This window comes from Pristis pectinata, chromosome 30, assembly GCF_009764475.1.
Source record: "Pristis pectinata isolate sPriPec2 chromosome 30, sPriPec2.1.pri, whole genome shotgun sequence".
NCBI classification, from domain to species: Eukaryota; Metazoa; Chordata; class Chondrichthyes; order Rhinopristiformes; family Pristidae; genus Pristis; species Pristis pectinata.
This window is the reverse complement of record NC_067434.1, coordinates 7,514,636-7,541,485: the sequence shown is the minus strand read 5'-3', so window position 1 is coordinate 7,541,485 and position 26,850 is coordinate 7,514,636. Positions and strand designations below refer to the sequence as shown.

At 43.5% G+C, this 26,850-nt stretch overlaps 1 protein-coding gene across 1 annotated transcript in view; it reads right to left on the bottom strand.

The window, feature by feature from the left end:
• Window positions 1-26,850, bottom strand: part of shld2 (shieldin complex subunit 2) — a 49,642-nt gene that overhangs the window by 13,670 nt on the left and 9,122 nt on the right. The window contains 5 exon segments of the mRNA XM_052041671.1: window positions 468-537; window positions 539-663; window positions 1,516-1,623; window positions 5,620-7,275; window positions 23,156-23,309. Of these exon segments, the coding sequence (XP_051897631.1) occupies window positions 468-537; window positions 539-663; window positions 1,516-1,623; window positions 5,620-7,183 (1,867 nt within the window). The 5' untranslated portion in view covers window positions 7,184-7,275; window positions 23,156-23,309.

The window sequence follows — 26,850 nt, the reverse complement described above, 5'->3', positions numbered from 1 at the left end:
GATATGAACCATTCTCAACATTGAACCTCAGGCCCTGAATATACAATGTGGCATGGGATTTTTGCTGTGTTTTACTTCCAGTCTCCACTGAGTTAGCTAACCACAAATTAGAATTAGTCTGAGATGGAATGAGATCCATCAGCCAGGATTCTCAGTCTCAACTGGTGTCTCGGGCAACTGCTGGGAGTAAAATATAGAAATGCTGGAAATACTCAGTAGGTCAGGACACATCTGTGGAAAATAGAACTTCTTTGGGTTCCCATTTACTTGCTGGGAAGACAGGACAGTTTAAAGATTTCACTCAGTTTGCCACTTTCTCTGGTTGGTGCTCAACTTACAAAGAATAGATTACTTGGATGAGATAGTGGGAAAGGGATGTAGGTAATTTGTAGAACCTCTCCATCTTTAGTGGAGAAGAGGAACTAATACTAGGAAATAAACTAAGGTATAAATTGAAGGGTACAGACCTGTGAGCACAGTGATGAGGACTACTTTAAGCCGTGCATGTACCACCAGACCTGGCTGCAGATTATAGAGGTTGGACATATTGCATGGAGTCTGAATGTTGATGGTTTGTTGGCCCCAGTGTCAGGAGATGGGTGTGGTGATAGGAAATATATGCAACAAGCTCCTTCAGTGCTATGGGATTCACTGTCTGTGACCCTTTTGAAAGAAAGCATCCAGGAAAAGTTAGCTTTACACAAAAAATATCCAAAATTACATTCAATCTACATGACCAAACAGACATTAGCTCTGCATTGATGCCTGCAGGGTTGACAGGAGGTAATTGGATCACATCACAAGGATTAACGTGTGACTGACAGATAAACTAAAGCCTGTTCTAAATAAGACTAAATAATAAACAGGAGTTTTCAAATAACTTCTAGATCACATCATTGCTTTTAATCTGGATCATGCCACTCAGTCTAATCACTTTAATGAGTCAGGATTCAATCTAAACAGCTTCTAATGTGATTCCAATAATTAAATGATCAATCTCAAACAATAATCAGACCTGGGTACCTGAATTCCATCCTGAATCCTGGTCTCAATACACAGTCACCCGAACCCTAATCTTGACTGATCCTTTGTGGCGATCGTTCTAACCATCATCTTGGAATGACAATGACATTATCAGTCTTTAAATTTGACCTCTTCCTTAATCCCCCAATCCCATGACAGAGAATCAACCTAGCCACACTTCAACAGAACGTGTTACGAGTTTATGGGATTGATATTAAGGCAAATGAGTAATTTTGTGAGGCTTCACTGCTAGTGTCGAGCTTTGTTAGACATGTGGAATTAAGAGTTAATGAGATAGTCTAAATTCCACTCATGACTGGTGAAGATTCACTTTGGGTTCAAAAGGTGGCAATAATCAAACTGTCCTGTCCCAGTAGCAGGTTCATGGGTAACAATCAATGCAGATTAGGTTGGCAAGATACTGAACGTTATTATGCATTTATAGCTAAATGCAAGCATGTGGTTATAATGACAGTAGAATGTGGAACTCACACTGTGCAGCTTGAATCTGCAAGCAAGGGCCCAGCTTGATTAGTTTACTCCTATTGGTGGACTGCAACATCTCCTCTCCTTGCCAGTGGTCCCAGTACGCAGTCACATCTGCAAGTACAAAAACACGCAGTCTCTACCAATCAATCAGAAGGAACCTTGAATCAACTTCCCTATCGATTCAAAAATTAATTTTTTCTGGTTGAGAATCTTCTAAGGCTGGGTAGATGACTCTATTAAGACCCTATTGAATCTCTAATCTAAACACTGTAGTAATTATTTATTGTGGGTGAAGATATCCCCACTGAATAGTAAATAGTGATAAGTTATGCCCATTTGCCACCGGCTATTTGTTCATCAGTTGTGCAGCTCAGCAGTGTGCTCTGGTGGCTGAGGGGAGACAGTACGATAACCTTGACTTTCAAGCTGACACTTTTACCCGCAGCAGTTCATCTAATTATGGTTCATGCGCTAGACCATCCCTCTGCCTCCACAGATGCTGTTTCAGCCATCGGGTTCCTCCCAATTTCAGCATGTGCAGGCTCTTGTGCCTTCATCCAATTGTTGCCTCCTATGTATTTCACATTTGGACACTGAGCTGAACAACTTCAGAAATCAAACCCTCGTGGTGAAACAGTGAATGATACGACACGGAAGAAAGCTCTTTGTTAAAGTGTTCTCCAATTAGTTCCACTCCAGTCTGTTTGGAAGCGGTTCGGAGAGGTTTACTAGCGTAATACATGGATAGATGGTTATGGGAAATAGTTACAGGCTAGGCATGTACCACTAGAGTTTTAGAAAGTGAAATGGAGATTGCAGAGATGCAGATGCTGGAATCTGGAAGCATAAAAAGCTGCTGGAGGAACTCGGTGGGTCAGGGAACATCTTAGGGAAATGGACAGTCAACGTTTCGGGTCAAGACCCTTCATCTGGATTGAATAGAGGGGAGGTAGCCATTATAAGGGGTGAGGGGGGGCAAGAGCTGGCAAGTGATAGGTGGATCCAAGTGAGGAGGGGTTGATTGACAGATGGAGTCAGGTGGGGGAGGGAAGGGTGGAGATAGCGACAGAGGCTGGGAGGTGATCGGTGGAGGCGACAAAGGGCTGCGGATGACGGAATCTGATAGGAGAGGAAGGTGGAGCCTGGAATTAGATAAAGGAGGTGGGGGAGGAATAGGGAACCCAGTGGGAGGAGTATGTGGGAGAGGGGAAAGAAACTGGGTGATAGGGTCTGGGGAGATGGGGAGGTGGGGGGAGGGTGGGGAGGTGGGGGGAGGGTGGGGAGATGGGGAAGTGGGGGGAGGGTGGGGAGGTGGGGGGAGGTGGGGGGAGGGTGGGGAGATGGGGAGGTGGGGGGAGGGTGGGGAGGTGGGGAGGTGGGGGGAGGGTGGGGAGGGTGGGGAGGTGGGGGGAGGTGGGGAGATGGGGAGAGGGTGGGGAGATGGGGAGGGTGGGGGAGGGTGGGGAGATGGGGAGGGTGGGGGGAGGGTGGGGGAGGGTGGGGAGATGGGGGGAGGGTGGGGAGATGGGGAGGTGGGGGGAGGGTGGGGAGGGTGGGGAGGTGGGGGAGGGTGGGGGGAGGGTGGGGGGAGGGTGGGGAGGTGGGGGGAGGGTGGGGGGAGGGTGGGGGGAGGGTGGGGAGGTGGGGTGGGGAGGGTGGGGGGAGGGTGGGGAGATGGGGAGATGGGGAGGTGGGGGGAGGGTGGGGAGGTGGGGAGGGTGGGGGGAGGGTGGGGAGATGGGGAGGTGGGGGGGGGAGATGGGGAGGTGGGGGGAGGGTGGGGAGGTGGGAGGTGGGGGGAGGGTGGGGGAGGGTGGGGAGGTGGGGGGAGGGTGGGGATATGGGGGTGGGGAGGGTGGGGAGGTGGAGGGTGGGGAGATGGGGAGGTGGGGGGAGGGGGGAGGGTGGGGAGTGGGGAGATGGGGAGGTGGGGGAGGGTGGGGAGTGGGGGGGGTGGGGAGATGGGGAGGTGGGGAGGGTGGGAGGTGGGGGGGGGGGGGGATGGGGAGGTGGGGGGAGGTGGGTAGACCAGGGAGAGAGGAAGAGACGGGGAGGAGCAGGTTTCCTGAAATTGGAGAATTCAATGTTCACGCCATTAGGTTGCAAACTCCCCAGGCAGAATACGGGGTGCTGTTCTTCTAGTTTGCGTTTGGCCTCACCCTGGCAGTGAAGGAGGCCAAGGACACACAGGTCAGTGTGAATGGGGAGGGGAGTTAAAATGGCTGGCAACTGGGAGCTCTGCTTGACAATGCAGTCACCTAGTCTGTATCTGGTCTCACCGATGTAGAGGAGGCCACGTCGAGAGCACCGAACGCCATAGACAAGGTTGGAGGAGGTGCATGTGAATCTCCGCCTCACCTGGAAGGGATGTTTGGGGCCCTGGATGGTGAGGGAGGGGTGTAGGGACAGGTATTACACTTCCTACGATTGCGGGGAAAGTGCCTGGGGAGGGGGAGGGATGAGCGAACCAATTAAAGAATGGTCCCTGCGGAAAACAGAAAGGGGTGGGGAGGGGAACATTTGACCAGTGGTGGGATCAGGTTGTAGCAGCAGAAAGGTGAAAGTCCCTGTACATTGTTGACAGGGTGGACGTGGAGACGACGTGGAGATTCTTGAACTAGGGGTCACTGTTAAAAAATAAGAGACAAATGAGACTGAGGGCAGTTGAAGCAGAGACCTTGAAGATTTACAAGGCAAAGCTAGATAAATACTACAGTTTGAGCAAAGGCTACTGTGGTTCGACAGGACTGTGGAGTTGTGGGTATAATCAGATCAGCCATGATCTTATTACATGGCAGAGCAGGCTTGAGGGGCCAATTGGCCAGATTGGTATGTCTGCACGCTCTTCCTTTGTACGCCTGCCGTTGAATCTGTTACTAACACCATTTCAGATCACAACTCAGTGTGTAAAGAGGAAGCCATGTCCACATTGTCAGGTAGAAGCCAGTGTTGTAGAAGCACAGGTTCTGCTTGGCTGGAGGCGTAGCTGGTTCTGGAGCTCAGGTCTTCAGTACTAGAGTCAGGGTGTGGTCTGGTTCTGTAGTCTTTGCTGCATCATGTTGAGTGAATCGAATTGACTGGAGACTGGCCTCTGCAAATAATAGGGATCTCAGGAGGAAGCCAAGATGGATCATCCAGTTGGAGCTTCTGGATGAACACTGCTACAGATGTTTCAACCTCTTCTTTACCCCTCACATGCTGGGCCCTGTCATCATTGAGGATGTGGATGTTCATGGATGCTTCGCCTCCCCTTAGCTATTTAATTGCCCATGACCGTTCATTCATTGCAGGGTGTGACTTGCATGCAATTCAGTGTTAAGCCTTTCAATTCCAGATTTGCAAATAGAAAGAACAACATCTCATATTCTGCCTGGGTAGTTTACAACCCAATGGCAGGAACATTGAATTTTCCAATTTCAGGAGACCCACACCCCTGGTGTTCTCCTCCCACACACACTCACCTGCCCACCTAGTTTTTCTTCACCATTCCCATTCCCATCCCCCTCCCCTAACTGGTTCCACCTGTCCATCTTTCCTCCTCCTCATCTGGTTCCACCCATCACCTACCAGCCTCTATTCCCCCCAAACCCTCTCCCCCCAATGCCACACACTTCCCTCTCAGTCCTGATACAGTGTCTTGATCCAAAATGTCGACTTACATCTTTTGCCTCCACAGATGCTGCTTGACTTGACGAGACCTTCCAGCCTTCTGTTTTCAGTAAGTAAATCACTTTCTTGCTTTATAATCGAAGTCAGTGACCCTATTCATATGAATGGGGTCATATTTTTCCTACGCCAGCCGACTCCTCATCTCTAGCACTAGGCTCAGTGGTGAGTCCACAGATATAGTGAGAGGCCCGATGTGCCAACATCAGACCTCCAGGCTACAATGCTGTGAGCATGGGGATCAGAGACAAGTTACCTGTGAGAAGGACATTGCCAGCGGTTCACTCTGGCTCTTTCTGTCTACCACACAGGCCAAGACTGAGTGCATCACTCAACCATTAAATCAAGAGCCAACCTGTAGTGTCATCTGCTTTTCAGATCCCACCGATATTAGCTTTCAGAAAGAATAAATAAATATCTGGGAATGAAACGTTCCCTTACCTGTCAGTAGAACAACGTCTCCAGGGAAGGTAGCCAGTGCCCAGAATGCAGCAGCTCGCCAGAGCACGACCTTCCTGGTTACTCCCGATTGGTCTGTTACCACAATAGTTGCTATGGGGACTCTGCTGCACCCAGCCAGTGATCCTGACTTGATCTCTATCTCCTTCAGGAGGCAGCGGAAGAGAACTGTGACTAAAACATGGTAATTCCTTTTCTTGTCAGTACAACACTTAAGCTGCTCTGTTTCCATAAAGCCAAGCCTAGATGTTGACCACCGTGCCCTCATTGCTTGTAGATAGTGACCAAGATGAGAGGTTCTCTCGTAATCTATCGTCCTCATTCTCTTGGGTGATGGTGGGTCTTTATGTAAGCAATCTGCAGATCTACGTTTTTGGATTTCCTTATTTAACTCCTCAGGATTTTTGGTGGTTTCCATTGAATTTTTTAAAGACCACTTGGCAGAGTTCACAGCCTGAGAGCACAGGATTCCTCCACTGTATGGCTCAATATTGATCTCAACTTCACCTTCGGACCAGTCAGTGGTGGGACTGAAGAGCAGCTCTGACCCCTCTGATGTCCTTCCACCCAAAGCTTCACTGGCGGACAATCGCTGGTTACTCAATGAGTTGAGTAGCTCTGGGGTACTTCTAGAACTATCAGCTTGTCTGCACACCATCTCACTCTCACATTGTCCAGAATGCCTAACAGAACTACAGGTAGATGCCTTTAACTGAAAGGGTATCTCAGTGTCTGTTACATCTGTTTTCAGTTTAGTCTTTAAGTTGAACTGACCTTCTGAACATTTCTGTAAAAGAACGGCAGCTTGACTGGCTGCCAACACACTGAGGAACTCTGACTCTGTTGATAAACTTAGGTTCACTGTCGTGTGTCTGAAGCAACATTCTTGTCCCTCAGTTGGAAAGGTATTCTGTAGATATTCCATCAGCAACTCATGGGGTAACTCATAATCATCTTCTTTCAACTGTCTATTCTGCAGTGTTGCACTGTTGGGGTCCCCAGATTCAGTCTCATTTTCTCTGTTTTGGGTACTTCTGTTGTCAAACTTAGGTGTCTTGAAACCTTCTTCTGTGCAAAGTACATTGGTGGGTTCACCAGCATCTTCTTCATCTGTTTTGAGACCTCCTTCAGAGTACAACAGTCTTCTGTTACTCAACTCTCTCTGTTTTCCTTTCTCTGTGGCACTGAGGTTTTTATCATACAACCGGTCACACTCGCCACTTAGTCTCTGCTCTAATCCTGATGCAACAAAGCTCTCAGCAGCGTATTCTTGGGACACTGTTATGACTCCTTCTTCACATTTTGAAGCAGAAAACTGTCTGGTATGGTTTCCCAATTGTACCGTTACTTTGCGATAGTCAAGATTTCTCTGAGAGGTTTCAGTGGTGTAGCTTTTGGCAATGAGGGACCCTGTATCATACAAAAACTGGCACTGAAGCCACTTCTTCGAGCTTCCTGCAGTTACTGCTTCAGGTGCTGCCGGTTTCTGCTGTGTCAAAATGGCTGGTGCCCCAAGGAAAATGTGAATTTTATTCCTATTAGTCATTTGGGATGGTAAGTACTTCAGTCCTTCCAGGACTTTCTATTTTCAATGTGATGTTGTCTCTCACAGAATCTTATCATTTTCATCTGATTAATCTGTATGAAGTCAACAAACATCATAAGAATGGTTGCACAGCTAGGAACTGAAGAAATTTAAGCATGAGCATAATGTCTGTTTCAGGTCAATCATTCTGCCAGACACAGTGAAAGACCTTAATCAGTAACTTTATTGTATTCTAGACTACCTAATCCATCTGAGTCAGGGCTGGGTGGGGGAATAAAGCTTTTAAGTGAAAGGAATGCAACAAGACCGGTAAATCTGATCAGTCTTTGAATGTCATTCAGCCCAAGCTTGTGAAGATGAGTCAGGGTTTACTATTTAATTCATCCTGGCTAAGATCATCTAATTCAGCATTCATTGGGTGCAGAACCTGATTTGTGTACATCAGTACCAGAATGAGTTCATGTAGGCAGTAAAACATCAGCAAAGCACATTTGTACTGTGTAACGGTCACCTTCATATACACACTCTACTTGCAACAATGCCTGCAGAATTCAATATACTTATTAAATGAATAAAACTCAATTATGCACACATTTATGATATTGAGCTGTAAAGTGGAATGAGACAAAAGTAATGTCTCCTTCAGAGAGCTAGTGTCAGGTAAATGAGGAAGATAAGCCCTGAAAAATTTCATGTAGAATTTTGAACGAAAAGCAGGGTATCACAATTCCTGTAGAGGGTGCTCAATTCCTTCACAATGCAGAGGGCACCGTATCACAGCAAACTTTACACAAAATGAAGACACAAGAGGTTCTGCAGATGCTGGAATCTAGAGCAACACACACAAAGTGCTGGAGGAACTCAGCAGGTCAGGAAGCGTCTATGAAGGGAAATAAACAGCTGACGATTTGGGTTGATAAAATGAAGCTTTCCAAATCAACCTTCCAAACATAGGTTGTGTGACAGAAATTGTTAGTCAATTTTGGGTCCTGTTGACTCCAATTTGTCATTGGTATTTGGTGAAAGTGTAAAAGGCCAAAGGTAGAGATGTCAGATTGGAAGTGGGGTGGAAAGTTAACCAGAAGATCAGGGTCACTCTTGCAGACTGAATAGTGATGTTACACAAAGTGGCCACCCAATCTACGTTTGATTTCTACAGTGTAAAGGAGACCACATCATGAGCATGGAATGCAGTACATTACACTAAGTAGTACAAGTGAATCGCTGTTTCACCTGGAGCCTGAGTCCCTGGATGGTATAAAGAGTGGTAAGATGTCTAGTGCATCTCACATGTTTGCATGGGAATATGCTGTACTAATTTACCATTTCTTTTTAGCCAGGAGATCTACCAATTTCTATTACGGTCTCTCTCAGTCTCCACCCATCACAAACTTTCCCTTTGTGCTCTCCACACCCACCCCCCACTTTTTCTCTGAAACTTAAGATGTGTTCAATTTCTAACTTCCTAGCACTGGTGAAAGTCAAAGACCTGAAACCTTAAATCTGCTTTTCTCTCTGCAAATGCTGCCTGACCTGGTAAGTGTTTCTAGACATTTAGAAAAATTTAGAAGAATTACAAACGAAATGAGTCAGACCAAAGCCGTGTGGTCATTGGGTTGAAGGAGAAAAGGGGACATGAAGAATTGTTCACAAGGTCAGTGGTCTGAAGGTGTGGGAGTGGGTGTGAACAATTTGTGTGAGGGATACTATGGCAAGTCACAGTTGAATTACCAGAGGAGTTAACTAGGCAGAGCTAAAGGATCATGAGGCCGAAAATGAGGTGGCATTTTTGTTCACCAGAGTCGATGAAATCAGATGGACTAAATTGAAGACCATAAATGGTCATTCATCAAGTGGCCTTTGTACAAGGTTCACAGTCTTTTCAAAAAAACAAGCAGACGTTATCTAGGCAGTGACTGCCAGTGCACAGCCACTTCAACAAAGCGATATTTTCAGCTCATCTCAGTTCAGCAGTATCCCTGCAGGAAATTACAAAATCAAAGATCCTTATCACAGTTGACAGATACACCAGCACACGGGTGGTTTGCATATAAGCTACATAATTCTTTTACCTTCAATTTACTTACTGAAGTTTACCACCATACCTTATGATAACACTTTTAAAGCTATTCTCACACAAAAGATCAAAAGGGGTTTATTTGATACTACAGCCAATGTAGTCAATTACTCTGCAATCTCCTGGAATTTAACACCACTCTCCTCCCCCACAGTCCATCTGAGAGATAACTCTAAGCATGTGCCCCAATAGGTCCACACAGGCTGAAGGGCTGCCAGCAAAGACAGGACAGAGGACAACAGGTCTAGGACAATGTCACCCTTGTCCGAGGGGTCCAGAGACCAATGGTACTGGGCTATTCATCCACATTCAAAATTAAGACAGAGACCGCAGATGCTGTAATCTGGACCAAACAAAAGCTGTGGAACTCATTGACTTACACTGAGTTCCTCCAGCAGTTTGTTTTTTACTTGAAAATTAAGACTTTGAAGATGCCGGAAATCTGAAACAAAAATAGAAAATGGTGGAAACACTCAGTGGGTCAGGCAACATCTGTGGAAAGAGATTCTAAGTTGTACTTGTCAACTATTGCCTGTTGTTGAATATAAAATCTTATACATACTAAACTTTTGATCTTTTACACAAACTGCAAGCTGCTGCTCGTTTTGTCTTGTCCAAGAATCGCTCTAGTCTCACATTTGGCAACCTAGACAGAACAGTACAAAGTGGCCAGTGTGGTGGAATATGGCTAGACTCTTGGGATGACTGCTTGATTAACATGCACACTCAAAGGGGTACCTCTAACAGGGAATGGGAGGTAGGATTCTGTCTGATAGTTTTAATGCTGAGGTCTTCTAAGAAATGCTAAAGGTGTTGTAGCACATATATATAAGATAACGTAGGGCTATATGACAGAGGTATATGTACTAAGGGCCGGATGCCTCCTGACAGGAGACAGACCCATTAAAGAGGTGGTAAATTTTATTTGGGAATGAGTTGATGAAAGACTGAGACAGGTGAGGCTGTTGAGTTGAAGTGAATGCAGCTACTGTGCTGAAAGAGATGATTAGCATTATAAAAGGCAACAGGAAGAAAGCCGAGGATGTTAAGGAGCAAGTTTGCTCCCAAGTAATGGAGAGGGAATGTTCCGTTGCTGTTAAGCAGCAACAGCTGAGTGTAATAGCCTTTTTGGGAATTGTGAGACATGAAAAGAATGCCAGGCTGAAATAGCATAGACAGCGGATGAACAGAGGCGCTCAGGAAAGCCATCAAGCCACCACAAGGAGGGACAGACCAAGGACGGGGCCAGAGCAGCACTGAAACAAAAACTGTTCCACATAACCCAAAGACAGGCGTACTTTGGGCCTATGCAAATTCCCATAGCAACACCTTTGATGGGGAGAAAGTGAATGGAGCTGAAGGAGAGGTTGTTCAATGTGAGGACAACGTGACCGGTACTGCTGCAGCAAGACTTCTGTACTTTCAAGCTCCGACCCTCTTGAAATGAAAGCCAGCATTCCGTTCACATTGCTGATTCCAAGCTTCACAGGAAGAAATATTGTGGATCATATAGTGTGGTTTGAAAAGCACCCAGATGCATTTTAAATGATATAATACAGGTCTCTATCACGTGCCAAAATGTTTGCTGTATAAAACCTTCCACTAGGCATAGTTCCCTTCCTGCGGAGATTAATATTTATTCCCTTATCTGTATTTTATGGCAAAAATACTGTAGAATGTTTTCCTTGCTACTTTTACATTGATTGTGCACTGGAATGCTAGCTTCCTGGGTTACATATACAAGGACTCCAAATCCTGCCTCCAGCTTTGTGCAAGTTTTGTCTATTTAAATAAGTCTTTATCATCATTCTTCTTCCAAAGTGAACATCTTCATATTTTTCTACATTTTACTCCATTTGACAACTTTCTGTGCACTCATTTAGCCCGTCAATGTCTCTCTACAAACTCTGTCTCATCCTCACAGCGTCCCTTCCCACTTACTTTGCATCATTCCCAAATGTGGCTGCAGTGCATTCACTTCCTTGCTCTAAATGATTAATAGCACTTACCCCCGCAGGACTCCACTGGTTACACATTGCCAATTTGAAAATAACCCACTAATCTCAGTCCCTGCCTTCTGTTGGTCAGCTAATCCTCCATCCATACCCGTAATTATCTCCAACATCACAAGCTCTTATCTTGCAAAGTAATCTTGTTGGACAGACTTTGAAAATCCAAATATCTTAAATCTACCAGTTCTCCTCTTTCCACTAAGTCTCTGGTGATGAAGAGCTCCTTGATGAAGGAGCTCTAATAAATTTGTCTGACATAATTTCCCTTTCATGCACCATGCTGAATTGCTTCATCAAATTATGACTTTTCAAATGTTCTGCTGTTACCTTCTTAATAACTGACTCAAAAATGTTTCCAATAATAGACATTGGGCTATCCAGCACATTGGGTCATACAGCATGGATCTACCCATTTGGCCCACCATATCCATGCTAACCAGTGGGCACCCATCTGCATTCATCTCATCTTCTAACTCATAGCTTTCTATGCCTAGGTGATTCAAACACACGTCTCGACAATGTTGTCAGTGACTGCTTCCATCACTCTCTCCTGCAGTGTCTCCCATATGGGATCTTGTCAAAGGCCTGTCTGATGTCCATGTAAATCACACTTGCTGCACTAGTTACCCAATTATTGTCTTCTCCTCTTTTTGAATAACGGGCAACCACAATGGTGCTTATCCAATCCTTTGGTACCTCTCCAGAATCTAAGGATTTTCAGAAGATTACAACCAATGCATCCACTCGGTCTGTAGCCATTTCTCACAGCATTCTAAGATGCAAACTATCGGATGCAGGGGACTTATCGACCTTTAGTCCCATTAGTTTATCTAATATTAATTCTTTACAGACAGCAATGGTATTGAACTCCTCCTCCATAATATTTTGTTGGTATTAATTGGCTGTTTGTCATATCTGATGCAAAATATCTGTTTATTTTCTTATTCTCCATAAACAATTTCCACAGCCTCTTCTCTAAGGAGCTTATGTTCACTTCGATCCCACTCTTCCTCTTCATGTACTTAAAGGAGGCCTTATTGTCAGTTTTTGTATTTCTCACTAGTCTGCCATCATTGTTCTTCTTCCTGCATTCTTGATTTTTTTTACTCCTCCTTTGCTGGATTCTGAGTCTTTGGGCTACCACTAACCTTTACCACCTTGTATATTTACTTTTCAACTTAATGCCCTCCTTAATGTCCTTGGCTAGCCATAGTTTGTACATCCCTTCCTTAGTATCTTTCCTCTTTACCAGGGTTTATCCTTGCTGTGTGTCATTAATTATCAGTTTAGCTGCTTGTTTATTGTCTTACCTCCTACTCTTTTTGCCCTGTCCACTTTAGCCAGCTCTATATTTATTCCTTCTTAATTCCCCTTACTTAACTTTAACATAGGCATTTCAGACTCAAGTTCCTCACTCCGCAACTGAATGCTAAATTCTTTCATGTGTCATCACTACTTCCTAGAGGATATTTTACTTTGAGATCACTTATTAAACCAGTCTCTTACACATTGTTAGATACAAGATAGTCTGTTTCCTGGATAGCTACAAAATGTATTGCTTGAGGAAAATATCCCAAATGCACTCGATGAATTCATTATTGTGGCTGGGACAGGGTAAATGCTGAGAGGACGTTTACTCTCATGGGAGAGTCCAGAACCAGAGGCCATAGTTTCAGAACAAGGGGAGACCCATTTAAGACCATGTGGAAGAATATTTTCTCTCAGAGGACCGTGTCCTTATAATTCCTGCCACAGAGGGTCAGAATCCTTCTATATCTACAAGGCTGAGATAGCTTTCTAATTAGTATAGGAATCAAGAATTATGGGAAAAGGGCAGAAAAATGGATTTAAGGAATCTCCGATTAACCTTGATCTTACTGAATGTCCGAGCAGGCTATGGAGATGAATGGTCTACTCTTGTGCCCACCTCTTATTGGCTCACGGTCATAAGGAATAAAGTCAGCCATGATCAATGTACTAGTCTTTTTACACCCCTCAGTTATACTTGATTTATACCCTTCCTACAGTATGGCCTTTGTTTGGGGTGCCATATCCCTTACAGTGCCTTTTTTTTTCTTGCTATCTTTTAACTCCATCCAAATGGAGTTAAAAGATAGTCTCTCATTACTGCAATATTTCATCACTTCTTAGCAGAGCTATCTAACCATCTTTTCTTTCTGCCTGTCCTTCTTGAAGATCACATATCCTTGAACACTGAGTTCCCAGCTTTGCAACCATGTCTCCGTATCAGATCATACCCATTTACTTCTATTTGTGCTGTTGGTTCATTGACCCGTGTCAGATGCTACATGCATTTGGGCACAGAGCTGTTAATTTTGCCTTTTCTACCACCCTTCCTGGACTTCAATTTTAAGAAAAGATGATCCATGGAAAATCCCCAGCAACTTTTCAGAAACTGCTCTCTGTCCATGCCACCAAGAGTGATTTGCCCTGCAGCAGTCTTACAGAGGTATTGCAAGGAGGAGGGCAGCATAAGCCAGATAAGCAGGTCAGACTGCATGCCTATGTGCACATGTGTGTGAATGGGGGGAGAGGGGAGGCCAGTGTTTGTTTGTTCATTATCACAACTCCCTCCTGTTCTCTCCCTGTCAGACTTATTCCTTCATCTCCTTCTATCCTTCTCACACCCACTCCATCTTCGCTCTCACCCTAACATGCTCCCTCTTCCAATAAACTTCCACAAATGCGTCTGCTTGCATTTCTTCTCTCACTAACACCTACCATCACTCTTCCTCTCCTCTAACTCTCATCCTTACCACTCTCCTTCCCCACCCTCTCACTCTCCCCAATCACTCACCACTCCACCACTCCCTCCCTTCCACCTCTCTCTATTTTTTCTCGCTCTTAGCTCTGGCTTCCTCTCTCACTCTCGGAAACTCTCCTCAAACATTCTCTCCAGTTCTTATTCTGTCAGTTCATGATATACATACCATTGTACAAGTCACACACCCTTTTTGGACCACTCAAGTTTGGCATGTCCGTCTTTACACTCACCAACTTTTATCAATGAACCATAGAAAGCATCCTACCTGGATGCATCACGGCTTGATACGGCAACTGCTCTGCCCGGGACCGCAAGAAACTGCAGAGAGTTGTGGACACAGCTCAATACATCACGGAAACCACCCTCCCCTCCATGGATTCTGTCTATACTTCTCGCTGCCTCAGTAAAGCAGACAACATAATCAAAGACACCACCCAACTTGGACATTCTCTCTTCTCCCCTCTTCCAAGATACAAAAGCCTGAAAATACGTACCACCAGGCTCAAGAACAGCTTCTATCCCGCTGTTATAAGACTATTGAATGGTTCCCTAGTACGATAAGATGGACTCTTGACCTCACAATCTACCTTATGACCTTGTGACTTATTGTCTACCAGCACTGCACTTTCTCTGTAGCTGTAAAACTTTATTCTGCATTCTGTATTGTTTTACCCTGTACTACCTCAATGCATTGTATAATGAATTGACCTGTATGAACGGTGTGCAAGACAAGTTTTTCACTGTACCTTGGTACAAGTGACAATAATAAACTAATTCCAATTCCAAAAAGTTCCAAGGAAACAGAATTTTACTGTATCTGGACCTCCAAAATGGTAACGTGTCATAAAATAGTCTTCTTGTCAAGAATAAAGGCCATGGATGAATAGGTGCACTGGCAGTATGGATAATAAGTTGGCTGTGTGACAGAAAACAGTTGTGGTGACTGGTTGTTTATCGGGCAGGAATAAGGTATTAAGAGAGTGGTATTCCCCAGGAGCTGGTGCTGCAGATACTACTTTTCCTGATATGTATTAATGACTTCAATTTGGGTGTACAGGAGACAATTTCAAAACTTAGTCGTGAACAGTGAGAGGGCTGGTGGCAGACTTCAAGCAGATATAGTCAGGCTGGTGGAATGATATACACATAGTAGATTAAATGTATTACTTAAAACGTCAGTGATAACATTTTGTGGGAAGATCAAAGACATGAATTATAACATGGGTGCAATTCTAAGGTGGGCACAGGAACCTAGAGACGTGATATCTGTAAAGATTGATGGTAGCAGAACATATTAAGAGAGTGGCAATAAAACCATATAGGAATCCAAACTTCACTAATAGAGACATTGAGTACAAAAATGAGCAAAGTATAATAAAGATCTGGAATTTTGTACTCAAATGCCTCAATTAATGAAGTGAATGCTGGCACTTGGGAGCCACGCAGTGCACCCAAATGCACCTTCCAAAATGTAAATATTGCATTGATAAAAATCAAAGGTCTGCACTCTGCCAGTTGAGTCTTTGCTGATTTCAGCCATGCGGCATTGAACAGCAAAGTGTCAAGTGTGGCATATCTCAGCAGATAAAGACCAGAAGGGTCTTGAGACAGGACTTCTGAGAGTGAGGAGGATCCTGACTTTGACTTTAAGAGCAGTGGAAGCACTTGTGTGAACTTATACTCTTTAGAGGCCACAGATGTAAGTGAGGGCTACTTGGTGTGAGGGCAGCCTACGTGGGCATTGCTGCACTGGGGTCCCTGGGTGCCTCCTTGTGTCGTCTGCTGGAGAAGGATTTTGGTTGCACCTCTTTTGCCAGATATCTTTCTCCTGTTTATTACTCATTTCTCATTGGATGAACATGTCCCTGCTTACACCAGCCCCAGAGGAAATTTCTTCTGGCATTTTTGGCCATTAAGTTTTGAAGAGGTACTTGTTGAAACCATCTGAGGGTGTGGTGATTGGGTTTTTGTCAGTCTGTTTGTGGTTGGCTTTGCAGAGATCTGTGAAGCATTCTGCCCTATCACTGCAGGAGAAGTGTGTCTGACCCTCAGAATAACATTTAGTTTGAAACTTCAGTGTTATTAAAAGCTGGATTATCTGGGATTGAGCAGCACCAGTCATTACTAGGACCAATGTGATGCTGGAAATGAATTTTAGATGTTACACTGCTATTAACATCATTTAGGAGAGATCAGCACCAGAAAACAGTGTTAGGGTACACAAAAATCTTGTACCAAAAGTGCATTATCTGATTATCATAATTTAGCATTTTACAGTCTGTGAGCTTATTCTGTATTTTTATAGGAACTGTCAGACTTCCCTACATGTCGCCAGCTGAACAGGTCAGCTGGGAAGTGCAATGAAATTAGACAGTTCTTTCATATATCTAGCATTGGCCTGTTGTCCAAATACTCTCCTTTGTTGTACGATTCTATGGTAGTGTTTGAAGATTCCCAAATGACATCAAGGGTTTCACTCCATCTGTTCAAATTGTTTGATTCCATTAGATGGCTTCATGATACACAATCGTAAACCAGAAAACAAATAGAAAGCCTTTATGCTTAATACACTGGATGCAAACCCTTCTGCAACGGAAGGCTGCAAAGGATTTGCATAACCACACTGACTGCCTACAGAGCTGAATGTTCATAATGTGACTGACAAGACAAAGGAGAATCCTAAAAGATTCTATGAGTATATTAAATGCAAAAGGGTAGCAATGGAGAGAATTGGTCCCCTTAAGGATCAGTGTAGTGATCTGTGTGTGAAACCACGGGAAATGACTGAGGTCTAAAATGAATACTTATTGTCTGCATTTACCTTAGAGGAGGACATAGAAGCTAGTGAGTTAAGGGGAGTGCATAGTGATATTCTGGGCATATCAATATTACAAAGGAGGAGGTGTTGGAGATCTTGCAACTCATAAAGGTATATCCTGGGATGTTATGGGAAGGAGATTGCTGGGGCTTTGGCAGAGACCTTTGTAACATCGTTAGCCACAGGAGAGATATCAAAAGGGTAGCAGGGATATGCCAGGAAACTACAGGCTGGTGAGCCTTATATCAGTGATGGAAAAGTTATTGGAGGGACTCTGAGGGACAGGATTTATTTGCATTTGGAAAGGAAAAGACTGATTAGGGATAGTCAACGTGGCTTTGTGTGTGAGAAATCATTTCTCATGAATTTGAATGAGCATTTTGAAGTGGTGACCAAGAGAACTAAGAAGGGCAGGGCGGTAGAAGTTTTCTACTTGGACTTTAGCAAGGCCTTTGACAAGTCCTACGTGGTAGACTGGTCTAGAAGGTTAGATCACATGGGATCCAGAGGGAGCTAGCCAACTGGATACAAAATTGGCTTGGTGGTAGGAGGCAGAGGTTGGTAGTAGAGGGTTGTTTTCCAGGATGGGGACATGTGACCAGTGATGTGTCTCAGAGATCGGTGCTGGGTCCTCTGTTGTGTGTCATATATATTAATGATTTTGATGAGAATGTAGGTGGCATAATGAAAAAGTTTGCAGGTGCCACCAAAATTAATGGTATAGTGAACAGTGACGAAGGTTGTCTAAGGTCACATCAAGATATTGATCAGTTGGGAAAGCAGCCGAGGGAATGGCAGATGGAAATAACTCTGGACAAGTGCAAAGTGATTCACTTTGGGAAGTTAAACCAGGGCCCAGACATAGACAGCAAATGTCTGGACCCTGGTGAGTGTTGTTGAACAGAGAGACCTTGGGGTACAAGTAAAAATGGAAACACAGGTAGGCAAGGTATTGAGGAAGGCGGATGGTATGCTTGCCTTCATCGGCCAAGGCATTGAGTAAAAGAGTTGGGGTGTCATATTACAGTTGTACAAAATGTTGGCTAGGCCACACTTGAGGTATAGTGTGCAGTTCTGGTCAGGACTCAATAGAAAGGAGGTAATTAAACTAGAAAGGGTGCAGAAAAGCTTCACAAGGATGTTGCCTTGATTGGAGGACTTCAGTTATCAAGAGAGGTTGGATAGGCTGGGTTTGTTTACCCTGGAGCAAAGGAGGCTGAGAGGTGACATGATAGAGGTATATAAGATTATGAGAGGGTAGATAGCCAGTTTCTGTTTCCCATGGTAGGGGTGTCTAAAACCAGAAGACAAAGGATTGAAGTGAGAGTGAGGAGATTTAAAAGGGATCAGAGGGGTAAATTCTTCAGTTGGTATCTGGAATGAGCTGCCAGGTGAGATGGTGGAGGCATCTGGTCAGGTACTTGAATGAGCAGGGCATAGAGGGATATGGAATTAATGCAGGCAAGTGGGATTAGTATAGATAGGCATGATTGTCAGTATAGATGTGGAGGGCTGAAGGGCCTGTTTCTGTGCTGTGCAACTCCATAATCAGTCTGATCTTTAAAAAAAGTAGCTAATGGTTGCATTGAACAGCTGCCCTTTAGAAAAACTTCACCCAATGTCACTTTCAAGTCAAACCTTGTCTGTTCTTTATTCATAATGATTGAATGCAACTGTTGCACAGTGTTTTCATGAGTTAGTGTCACCACACTATTGTCATTAATCTCATAGTTCTTGGTATGGAGTACATTGATAAAGCAGCTAAGTTACTGGAGTGCCTGCCAGAGACACAAGTTCAAAACCCATCATGGTAGCTGAGGGACTTAAATTCAATTAATTAAATAAATCTGATTTTTCTTTTTAGAAAGCTAGTTTCAGTAGCAATAATCCCAAAACCACCAGATTGCTGCTTAAACACCTATCTGGTTCATTATGGAAAGAAGTCTGCTGTCCTTCCCTGGTCTGGTCTACATGGGATTCCAAATCAATTTGTGTGGTTGAGTCTTAACTGCTTCTTCAGTTCAGGGGCAACTAGAAACAGACAATAAATGCCGGCACTGCCAATGGTGTCCACATCCTCTGAATTCATCTTGTTGTATTTGATGGTCAGATCCTCCACCATTTCCTCACTTGTTTCTCTTCAGGGCCTTGGATGCAATTTATCACTGCCAGATGATTTATTCACTTTTAGATCCTTTAATATTTCCTCTCTCTTCACACTTGTCATTATTACACATCCAACATAGGAGGTAAAATCATATGCCAACTATTGTGAAGAGGATCCAGTAAAGAAGTCTTGCTTTAAAAGAATGGGGCTTGGCAAGACCTGAACTACTGTGTGTAGTTTTGACCTTCTTATCTAATGAAGGTTTTGATTGTTCCAAAAGGGATTTGCAAGATTGCTTCCTGAGCCGAGAAGACTGAGCACAGACTGAGTAGCATTGGCCTATATTTTCTGAATTATTGCAGAATGAGTTGTGATCTCATTGAAACCTGTATAATGCTTTAGTTTTGAGAGGGTGGATGTTCAGAAACATTTTCAGATGGCAAGCACTTAGGGGTCATTTTTTCTTTAAATCATTGAAATTTGGGAGGTGGGCATTGCCAGCTTGAAATGCTGCCTCTGCTCGAACCTTGCATGTGATTGAAAAACTAAATTAAAGACACAAAATGTTGGAAATACCAGACCAAGAGCAATGTAGTGAGAGAAACAGAGTCAGCACTTCAAGTTGTCGATTAATTCTGATAAATGGCTTCTTCTGTTTATATTTCAGAATTCCATAATCTGCAGTATTTTGCTTGTGTGTGTGGATTGGCTTTAGGGAGTTAGGTGGTGTGTCCCTCACTGCAAAATATCCTGCTTCAGATCTGCTGTTGCATCCACTATATTTGTGTGGCTGTTTCAGATCAACATTTGCCCTCAAGGTATTAACGGTAGGGGATTTACCAGCAGTATCACAGGATGAATCATGGAATGGCAAGAGTGCAGGAGGTGACCAATCAGGCCTTTGTCTGTGGCAGCTCTAGGAGCAACAGCTAGTCCCAGTGGAAGTTCTGACCAGCATTTTCAAATCTTTGACTTTAGACATGGTCTCAGTATACAGGAAGTTTTCTAATGTGGTATTATTATTTAAAAAAAAGAATAAAGGGATAGACCAAGTAATGTGATCAGCCCGTCTAAAATCAGTGATAGAGAAATGATTGGAACAAATTTTAAGGGCAGTGTAAATCATCATTTAGAAACGCACAGTTTCCAAATGATGATTTACACCGGATTGTTAAGGGATGACCATGGGTGATCAACTAAATTTAACTTATTCACAAGGTAACAAAGAGGGTAGAGGTGGATAGTGCAGTTGATATAGTTGATATGGATTTTAGCAAGGATTTTGGCAATGTCCCATGTGGAAATTAATTGGGTAAATAAAAGCTTCAAGGATCCAAGAATAAGTGCTAGATTGGATCCAAAATTGGCCCAATGGCAGAAAGCAAAGGGTAATGATTGATTAGAGTTTTAATTACTGGACGCCTTGTGCAGCAAAATTCCATCAGACTCTGTCAGGTCCCTTCTTTTACCTGTTGCTCTGCAATTTCTTTTTCAAGTTCTGATCAATTCCCTTTTGAGCGGCATGATTGGATCTGCCTCTATTACTCCGTCAGGCAATGCTTTCCAATTGCTAATGACTCTATATGCATTAAAAAAAGTTTTCCTCATATCACTTACGATGTTCTTCTGCCAATCACCTTGCATCTGTGTCATAGAACAGTACAACACAGGAACAGGCCCTTCGGTCCACAATGTCTGTGCCAAACATGATGCCGAATTAAACTATATCTCTTCTGTCTGTACATGATCTTATCCCTCCATTCCCTGCACGTTCATGTGTCTAACAGCATGTTAAATGCCACTGCCGTACCTGCTTCCACCATTACCCCTGGCAGCCCGTCCAAGGCACCTACCACTCTGTGTAAAAAAAACCTGACTCCCGCACATCTCCTTTAAACTTCTCCCCTCCCCCCCTCACCTTAAGTGCATGTTCTCTGGTACTTGACATTGATATTCCTACACTGGTAAAAAGAAGTTCCTTTAGAGGTAACCTTTAGTACTCAAGTAATCACCTCAAAATTTTGATTACCTCTATCACCTCCCTAAGGAGAACAATATCAGCTTTACCAGCCTTTCCCTATGAATCCCCTTCCTGGGGAAACATTCTGCTAAATCTGTTCTGCACCTTCTCCAAGCTAATCATATTCTTCCTAAAGCGTAGTAAGCACAGGACCCATGATATCTGTATAGATTGATGATAGCAGACCATTTTAAGAAAATGGTAATAAAACAATATAGGAATGTTATTCTGAGGGTCAGACACACTTCTCCTGCAGTGATAGGGCGGAATACTTCATAACTCTCTGCAAAGCCAACCACAAACAGACTGAAAAAGCCGAATCACACACCCTCAGATGGTTTCAACAAGTACCTCTTCAAAACTTAATGGCCAAAAATGCCAGAAGAAATTTCCTCTGGGGCTGGTGTAAGCAGGGGCATGTTCATCCAATGAGAAATGAGTAATAAACAGGAGAAAGATATCTGGCAAAAGAGGTGGAACCAAAATCCTTCTCCAGCAGACGACACAAGGAGGCACCCACAGACCCTAGTGCAGCAATGCCCACGTAGGCCGCCCTCACACCAAGTAGCCCTCACTTACATCTGTGGCCTCTTTAAGAGTACAAGTTCACACAAGTGCTTCCACTGCTCTTAAAGTCAAAGTCAGGATCCTCCTCACTCTCAAAAGCCCTGTCTCAAGACCTTTCTGGCCTTTATCTGCTGAGATATGCCACACTTGACACTTTGCTGTTCAATGCTGCATGGCTGAAATCAGCAACGACTCAACTGGCAAAGTGCAGACCTTCGATTTTTATCAATGCAATGTTTTCGTTTTGGAAGGTGCATTTGGGTGCACTGCATGGCTTCCAAGTGCCAGCATTCACAGAGGGCACGCATGGCCTTATAGAGTCCTCTCCGGCAACTTCCTGTCATGAGTACCCTTTGCACAAGAAGGCCGCCTTCTATATGCATTGATCTTCAGAAGCCAATGCAGGTTCCTCTGCCTCACTGGGAAGACTCTGCCACCCCCATTCCATTTTTCTCGTGCATACTCATTCCTTGCTAACATTCCCTTGCACCCGTTGCCTGGTTTTATTCTGCTCTGACCCTTTAGGAGCTACTCACTGGGGTAGGAACTGTGAGGAAATGTGCTCCTGACATGGGAAATTTCACTTACTCCTAATACTTGCTGAAATAAATTAAAAACTTGGTGAAATAAAGTAGTATTATGCAGGGAAGCCTGCTAGCATCGTTTTGACAGCAATGAATTTCTGTGTTTTTGCTTAATTGCTTTTAAAACAGCATTAAGGAGATGCTAACACTGGAAAAAAGCTGATGACTTTCTAGGAACTGGTTTTTGATCATTTAGATGAGTCTCTTGCATTTCAGTTTTGTCGGTATGAACGACTCCCAATAATTCCAAACAAAAACTTAGTTTCATATTACAATCCACTTATCGACTGTGGTTTTGCTAATGCCACATATGAAAAATGTGTGATTTGGAGGACTAGGCTAGCAAATTAATTAAAAACCAAAGGAGGATCACTGCCAGGCCCCAACTATATCTTTAACTGGCATCTGTCAGTGAACATTTTCTGGTCAATATCACAGGGCAGCCACATGGAATGCTAAAACCACTCATTTGGCATTTCCCTAACACTACTGAGGATGGGAAATAAATGCTGGCCTTGTGATGACATCCATTTCTCAAAGATGAATACTTAAGAACTCACAATGAGTAGCAATGAATTTGCTTTCGAAGCTGGGATCAGCTAACCCAGCACAGATCAGGCAATAAATCTAATTTAGGGTCTTTTTACCCTAAATGTAAGATAGTTATCCTTCAGGTCATCAGAGGGGCTTCCACATCATGCAAGATTAACTTCATTTTATAATTTTGAATAATTGCTTTTACATTTTTGTTTACTCCTCAATTAACAAAGTATGTCAGTGTGCTTACTCTGCCAATTTGTGATTACAAACACAGGAGTTACATTACATTTACTCAACATGACACAGAAGGTGGACATTCAGCCCCTTGGGTCTATACTGGCTCCCAGCAAAGCAATCCCACCAGTCCCTTTCCCCCATTTATTTCCAAGTAATGTCCATGAAGTCCCTTATTATTATTCTTTTATCTACATAACGAGTATTTAGAGCAGTCAATTAACTTACCAGCACATTTTTCAGATGAAGGAATTTCGCAGTCAGAAGGAGAACATGCACACAAACAGCATCCACGGTCAGGATTGAACCCAGGTCCTTGTACTGCATATAAAAGAGTTACTTTATTGACTCCCTCCAAATGATTCCAATATGAATGTGAGACCTATGTGTGGGGGATAAATAACGAGTTTGAGTGCATGGTACAATAATAACAAACATGTGTACGTTTGTTCCAGAGTATCTTCATCCCTCTCTCCTGAAGACAATTCAAATTTAAAAACTCTTCCACATGCAGCAGGACCCCACTGAAATTCACCCAAGTTCCTAACCTTCAAGAGCAAGCCAAGACCAAATAGGCTTACTTTTTCATGAAAGGTCATAACGGGCGGTGCAGTAGTGTAACGATTAGCATAACACTATTACAGCGCCAGCGACCTGGGTTAAATTCCCGCTGCTGCCTGTAAGGAGTTTGTATGTTCTCCCAGTGTCTGCGTGGGTTTCCTCCGGGTGCTCCAGGTTAGGAGCTGTGGGTATGCTATGTTGGCGCCGGAAGAGTGGTGACACCTGCGGGCTGCCCCCAGCACATTTTTAGCAACGCAAAAAGACATATTTCACTGTGTGATTCGATGTACACGTGACTAATAAATAAAAAACATCTATCTAAAATACTGTCTGTCCTTGCTGAACATCCACATGCACACTTCCTTCACAATTTCATTGACTACAAAGCAGCAGTGCTGGTGGATGTATTCTCTTCCCATCTTGGAAACAATGAGACTAACTGTATTGCTAGTTTTGCAGTCCATGCTGACATCAGTTTACTCAGCACGGATAAGAAAACATGGCCTGCATGAGTCAATACCAAGTCATACATTTAGTGCTGTGCCCCAGACTCTAAAAATCGACCCTTTGTTAAATGCAGTTGCTTTTGATTGCACTGTATAATTTGTTTCTAGTTAAATCTCTTTAGTGCATAATCTAATCCTCAATTCTCTCCACATTTGTGACGAAAAGCATTACAAAAGTAATTTGCTCTGGCAGTGTATTCAGCACCAAGACTAGAAGTTGAGCAGCTGGAATTGTTTCCAGGTCTACCAGCACCATCTGACCTAAGCTCCACAATGTTGCACAGATTATTCTCTCAAGCCTGAGGGAGGAAGATTGTTTATTGATTAAAGAAGAAAGAGACTCATTTAACGAAACAAAATGCTGCTTTTAAATGCTTAGACAGAGAATGTATTTGACCACTGCTAAGATACCACACAAATGTATATAGTTGAAAGCAGGTTTTATGCGTGGGGACACAAGAGACTGCAGATGCTGGAATTTGGAGCCACGAACAATCTGGAGGAACGCAGCAGGTTGAGCAGCATCTGTGGGGGGAAAGGAACGGTTGATGTCTTGGGTCGAAACCCTGCATCAGGACTAAGAGTGGAGAAGGGAGATGGCCAGTAGAAAGAAGAGGGGGTGGGGAATGGGGCAGGGGTCAGAGGACATTCCTTCACCCCCCTACCTGGTCCACCAAGCACCTCTGGCCCCTGTCTCACTACTCCCCCTCTTGTAGAGGAATAAATGGTGTCTTTTGACTATAATGGGGCTGATGGGATACTTGACATTGTACAAGAGAACTATGCTTGCAGTCAACATTAAATCTGGGCTTGGAGCCGGCAGGTCTGCAGAAAACTGCTGGAGCCGGACTTCTCAAAATGAACAGGATGCTAGTTCAGCCTTGAGCGCACTGATAAGAGGGACTGGTGGGTTTTGTTCTCTTCTGATCTTTGTAACACATTGACTTATGCTTAAGCATGCTGCAACCGTAACTGAACTAGTCACGTGATATAGCTATTGCTTTAACATACAAGATAAGCTTGTAACCTCCTGTATGTTAGAGTCTGGGCGACGATGGAGATCGCTGCCCACTCTCCATGGTGCCATGCATAAATAAAGCCTTGGAACAAAACTTGGAGTTATTGTCTCTTATTATAGATTAAATTAGAGTTTCCACAACACCTCTCCTCTATATACTGGCCCTCTCCCATCTCCACTGCTGATGCAGGGTTTCAACCCGAAATGCCAACAATTCCTTTCCCCCCCCACAGCTGCTGCTTGACCCACTGAGTACCTCCAGCTTTACATGTGTGGGGTATTTCAATAAGCATTAATAAAACAAATTTAACATCATGTTTTTACAATTGCCTCATATGAGGAATTTAATGATATTGTCACAAACCAGCAACAAAAGAAACACACTGAGCATGATTCAGTGTTAAAAACTATTTTATTAATTACTACTTATGATAATACGTAAAATAAAAGTAAAAATGTTAGTATGTTAGAATTCAAGAATGTTAAACCTCGAACGTTAACCCCAAAACTAAACTCTTCGTGTGTGTGTGTGACAAAGTCCAAAACTCCCAGTTCCTGAATGGTTCTTAAAGTTCAGTTCCGCAAGCCATAAGGTGAAACATGAGCAAGGGCTTCTTCAACAACCACCGTTGTCTGAAGATAAGATGTAGATGTAGAAAAACATAGAGAGAGAGTACATACGAAATCCAAATGTTCCACGATGGAACCCAAACGACACTTCAGTGTTTACTCGGTAGTGACTTCCTCACCCCGAAAAGCATCCGAACCGTGGTCGTCCACACACAAATACCTGTTTCCTTCTACAGGTCAGCAACAAAGTGAACTCCACCGGATTACTTCCAACTTCCATACATGGATTTCAGTGGCAAACACAGTTATTGTTTCTCATCCATCGATAGAGAAAACAAGCAGGCTGGTGTCTCTCTCCCTTCTCTCTCTCTCTTTCTCCTTCTTCTTCTTCTAACTTCTTCAACAACGTCATTACGTCCTTTATCTTCTATTGACGTAAGCACGCCCCACACACACATACACACACACTCTCTCTCTTAAAGGGACTTTCACTGAGTCCGTAACAATATTGATTCATTGACTAATAAATGAAGATTTCACATGGTACCGATTGAAAGAAATGGAAGAATTTACAGTTTATCAGTTTACTTTTGCAAACAGATTCTGTTTGTTCGTTTCTAACTAGTTTAATATGTAAAGGTAAAATAGCTTTTATAATGAATCACACAAAACTTCATTACACTAACTACTTTACAGGTAAATTCTATTCTGGAGCATAATACATGCTGTTTTATTTTTCTCCTCATGAGTTATAAGCATTATAATAAAGGCATCTTCTAGATTAAAATTACCAGATCTTGCATTTAATTTTGGTCTGGATAATCTCAAACCTTGTCTTCTCCTCTTTAGCAGTCCCTTGGAATCAAGATTGATTTGCTTCCACCTTGGTTCTTTGGGTTCTGAGGTGACCGGGAAGAGATCAATGTACGTACTGGAAACTCTCCCACAGATGGAGGAGTCTGAAGTGTGGAAAGTTTCTGAGGTAGTAAATGCCTACTGTCATTTATGCTGGGCTTCTGTGTGTGTTGATGCATGGATAAGGTTCTTAATACATTTTGAATACTTCTTCTCCGCTTCCAGCAGGGATGGGCCAGAGATTCCCAGGAGTCAGTGGGGACGATACACATTTTCAAGAAGGCTTTAAGCACACCTTAAATCTTTTACTCTTTCTACCTGATAATCTCTTCCCTTGACAGAACTCAGAACATACTTTCTGTTTTGGGAATCTGGTGCTTTGTAGAATGACGGGCATTACAATACACCTCAGC